Raw genomic sequence first — 4144 nt, 5'->3', positions numbered from 1 at the left:
ACATTGAAGTAAATTTTCTTTAAAATTTCGATTTTCATATTTACAACTCCTTACTTCTAAATGTCTCAATTGTCACACAAGTATTTAATTTTTTCCTGGTACTGAAAACTATTAAACGTAAATTAAAATAAAAAAAAGTGCAAGGAATGACATGTGTATTTTATAAAGAATATTACAGAAGTCTTAAGAAATGTATGTCTCAGAGTAACAAAGTAAAAAGTAATAAAAACACCCTATATCAATATTCAAACAAATTTTCCATTATATACAAATATGTTGCTTGTCTTAATCAATTAAATGACTAATTACATGTCAAAGTATTACTAAACTTGTTCTATTATTGAAATGTGTGCTTTTGACTTTTTAGCTTATAATTGTCTTATAAACATATATCTTATTTGCAATTAAATTGGTGTAATATCCCTTAGATCCTTCCGCCCGTTTTTACATCTTCTATTAAATGTACTGTACATTAATTAATCAAAAAATACATATTGTATCAACTAAAAGCAGTGCAATTTGCTTCCAAATTGTAAATCAAACAGATAAAATACTAAATTTTGCTAAAAGTCATTGTGATACTAAGATCATTTCCCATTAACTACACATTGCCCTTTCAGTTAGAAGAAAAAAATGAGCTATAACAGTTTCTTTCATTATCTTAAGAGAACCAACTAAAGAAACCTTTCTTTTTTTCCTGTTTAGTTGTTTTTAGGAAAATACGGTCAATATCCTTAAAAACATCTTTACTAGATTGAGCTGCATTAACATAGTAATGAATCCCTTGTAAAGCATAATAATCAACCAATGGTCGAGTTTGTGTATGATATGTTGCTAATCGTTTTTTCAATGCTTCTGCATTATCATCAGACCTTCTAATTAATGATTCTCCAGTAACCTATTAACAAAAAATTATGTGATGTTTAATATACTTTTCGATTTGATTTAAAAATTATAATTTACTGTAAATAAATATTACTGCTTACATCATCCTTCATGGGTTCTTTAGGAGGCGCAAATTCTTCATGGTATGATCTACCACTTGCAGGATGTATCAAACGACCTGTGATTCTTTTTATCAACAAGTTATCATCAATTCCAAACTCTATCACAGCATCCAATTTAGTTTGTCTTTTCTGCAGCATTTCGTCAAGCTATTTAAATAAAAAGATTATTCATTTATAATAATTAAAATTAATTTAAAATAAAATGTTTTTCAAAGATGTTCTATCTTTCTTATCTCAATATCAGTTCAAGGTCATCAGTAATCTTCATAAGTTAAATAAAAACAAGAAGATAATCATTAGCTATAGCATCTTAAATCGTTTAAATAATCAGTTTAAAATATGAAACATACTTTTTGAGCTTGTGGAACACTTCTTGGAAAACCGTCCAACAAGAAACCACGTTTACATTCAGGTTTATCCAGATTATGATTGATCATGTTAACTACAAGGTCATCACTGACCAATTTACCCTCATCCATTACTTTTTTAATTTCTGACCCAATAGCAGATCCAGAATTAATTTCCGCTCTAAGCATATCACCTGTAGATAGATGACATACACAATATCGTTCCTTTAGCCATGGCGCCTAAAATGTAATGAACATTAATTGAATAATTTAAATATCAATAATTTAATTTTTATAAAATAAACGAATTTTACCTGGGTACCCTTGCCACTACCAGGTGGCCCCAATAAAACTGCATTAATTCCTTTATTCGGTACTTCGTTTGGAAGCTCTGAAGTTTCTTTCGGTACTGATTCTGCACGAGGAGCCATTTTTTCTTTATCAATGTCTTTTTAACGAAACTTAAGAGAAACAAATTCACGAAAACACTTATGTCAAAGTTCACTATCAAGAGTACATATCACTGTTACGAACAGTGTGATGAACAAGTACCATTAACTTCCTCCCAAGCTTCGAAAAGAATGCAGTGAAATGGTTCGTGGTGTATATACTTACTCTTGCCTCATCTATCGTTCTGTATTTAAATTAGTATCGAATCGAATCGAATCGATTGCGATTGTAAATTTAAATTTAAACTTCCAACATGAAATTGTCTAACTGTCATTTAACGAACACAGAATTTGTTATTAAAATATTTAAAAATAGATTATTTTTGAAAAAAACAAAAAAAATTAAAAACTACAAATTAACATTTTATATGTATTATATATCTTCACGTTTCATTTATTTATCTGCATATAAAAAGTATACACTTATCTATTAGTATCATAAAAAAAAAATAAGGTTATAAGTATGTACATGTAAGTAAAAAGATTGTTTTCAGTATTCATATATATTTTTATCTTATTACATTGTTTTGAAAAACACACGAAAAACATTGAACAAAATACAATATTAATTATACTCATTTTAACATACTCCAAAATTTTAATCACTTATTAAAAACTAATGACTTTTATGACTACTAATTTAAGCGTAATTATTACAACATTATCATTATTATCATTAATATTCTTAACACAGAATCAAAACAGAATTTTATTATATGAACAAAAAATCATTACCTACGTTCCTTCCTTATTAAAAACTTTTAAAAAATTGTTTCTCAATGCTTAATTATATTATATATAGAAGCGCCTTCGACGTCCACATTATTCTTACATGTAAAAATAAATTATACTAAATTTACGTTAAAGGAACAACAAAAGGAACCTTTTATTAAAAAGCCATAGTTGATAATTTAACTACAATTAAGTTTTTAAAGTAATACAGAGTTCATTGCTTTAAACAAAGCTAAATATTTCCAATAACCTTATATCATATCTTTAAACACTCTTTGTTCTGTAAAATCTTTCTGCCTACGAATTTCTAAAAGGAAATACACTAATATTGTTTCATTTGCATTAAAACTTATTATTATATCTGTAATATATTCGTAATGGAATTATCCCACAATGGGCATATAATTATTGTCTATGCATTAATTTAATATTATCTACAAAAGATTGCAAAAACCTGAACATTTGTTTGTTTCCTTATGTTTAGATACATATTCTAACTCAAGAAATTGAATACAAAAAATAATTTTTATTTTAAAAAGTAACATTTTTTCGTATTCGTAACATATCGTATTATATTGTAAAATATTTCGTCATTTAATTCACTCTTATAGAAAAAGAATAATTAATCGGATTTAATTTAAAGTTGTTTCTATAAGTATTTCAGCATATCTGAATTTTATTACCACTCAATATTGCTGTATCTGAATACACATAAAACTTTATACTTTTAAAATCATTTGTACAATATGTAAATCAAATGTTAAACATGAAATAATGTTGTTTATTCGATCGAACCCTACAATTAGTTAATATTAGGACGGCGCAAAGGTGGATAAGAATCATAAATAATAATTAATTGAAAACTAACGTAATTAATGTAATCACTAATGTTCTGAATTATAAGTTAATAGCTTCTTCCCGATTTACTGTTACCAAAGAGAAATATATAATTTTCTTTGATCAGAAATTAAAATCTTCGACTGATAAAACATCAACAACATAACTATTAATCTTATTTTGAAATTATGCATACATCACGTTTATTATAGTATCCAAGTTTAATTGTTATAACATAAATTTATTTCAATAATATTTGTAGTACTAAAATAAATTATTTGTACTCAATATGTGTATCTTATAATCACAATAGAATTTCGTTATATACATATATAAATAACACGTAAATTATACTTAAATAACGTTTTTCGAGTAATATAAATAATATGACGAAACATTTGTCATTTCCAATCATAAAATAAACGTAGTTATTGCACATTTACCTATAAAAAAAATTTTAATCCTTAACAATTTCTTAAATTAGTCTTTCTGTATCCATATAAATTTTCAGTAAAAATTACATTATTATGCACAATTCATTATTGTTAGATACTTAAGAAATTGGTAGATTATTAATTTTACTAAAAGTGGAATTGCTTCTTTTACTGGAACATTATATTCTAAAGTTTATTACGGTGTTATATATTGCACAATGCTTGGTGTTAATTTTTTATACTCTAAAAAACTTGTGTATATGTCACTTAATACTTTGTGATTTTTTGTTTCCTTTCATTAAATACTTTAAATAAGTTATTTATTATATACTAAAATA

At 25.5% G+C, this 4144-nt stretch overlaps 1 protein-coding gene across 1 annotated transcript; it reads right to left on the bottom strand.

Annotated features, from left to right (window-relative positions):
• Positions 1-284: 284 nt before the first annotated feature.
• On the bottom strand, positions 285-1960 carry LOC108575931 (adenylate kinase). The gene is made up of 4 exons (XM_017938872.1): positions 1669-1960; positions 1358-1594; positions 987-1154; positions 285-898 (listed from the first exon to the last, which is right to left on the bottom strand). Exons 1-4 carry the CDS (start codon positions 1783-1785, stop codon positions 662-664), a joined length of 759 nt encoding a protein of 252 aa, XP_017794361.1. The 5' UTR covers positions 1786-1960; the 3' UTR covers positions 285-661.
• Between the last annotated feature and the right edge of the window lie 2184 nt (positions 1961-4144).

This window comes from Habropoda laboriosa, unplaced genomic scaffold, assembly GCF_001263275.1.
Source record: "Habropoda laboriosa isolate 0110345459 unplaced genomic scaffold, ASM126327v1 scaffold336, whole genome shotgun sequence".
Lineage (NCBI taxonomy): Eukaryota > Metazoa > Arthropoda > Insecta > Hymenoptera > Apidae > Habropoda > Habropoda laboriosa.
The sequence above is the reverse complement of the archived record's forward strand: the minus strand, read 5'-3'. Positions and strand labels throughout refer to the sequence as shown.

What these genes read in the sequence shown, in the direction of transcription:
- LOC108575931 (XM_017938872.1), bottom strand. Translation starts at nt 1,785, where the DNA reads ATGGCTCCTCGTGCAGAATCAGTACCGAAAGAAACTTCAGAGCTTCCA. An exon ending in GTAGTGGCAAGGGTACCCAG is followed by an intron (nt 1,595 to 1,668) that starts GTAAAATTCGTT and finishes ATTACATTTTAG; the next exon opens with GCGCCATGGCTAAAGGAACG. An exon ending in AAGAACCCATGAAGGATGAT is followed by an intron (nt 899 to 986) that starts GTAAGCAGTAAT and finishes TTTTGTTAATAG; the next exon opens with GTTACTGGAGAATCATTAAT.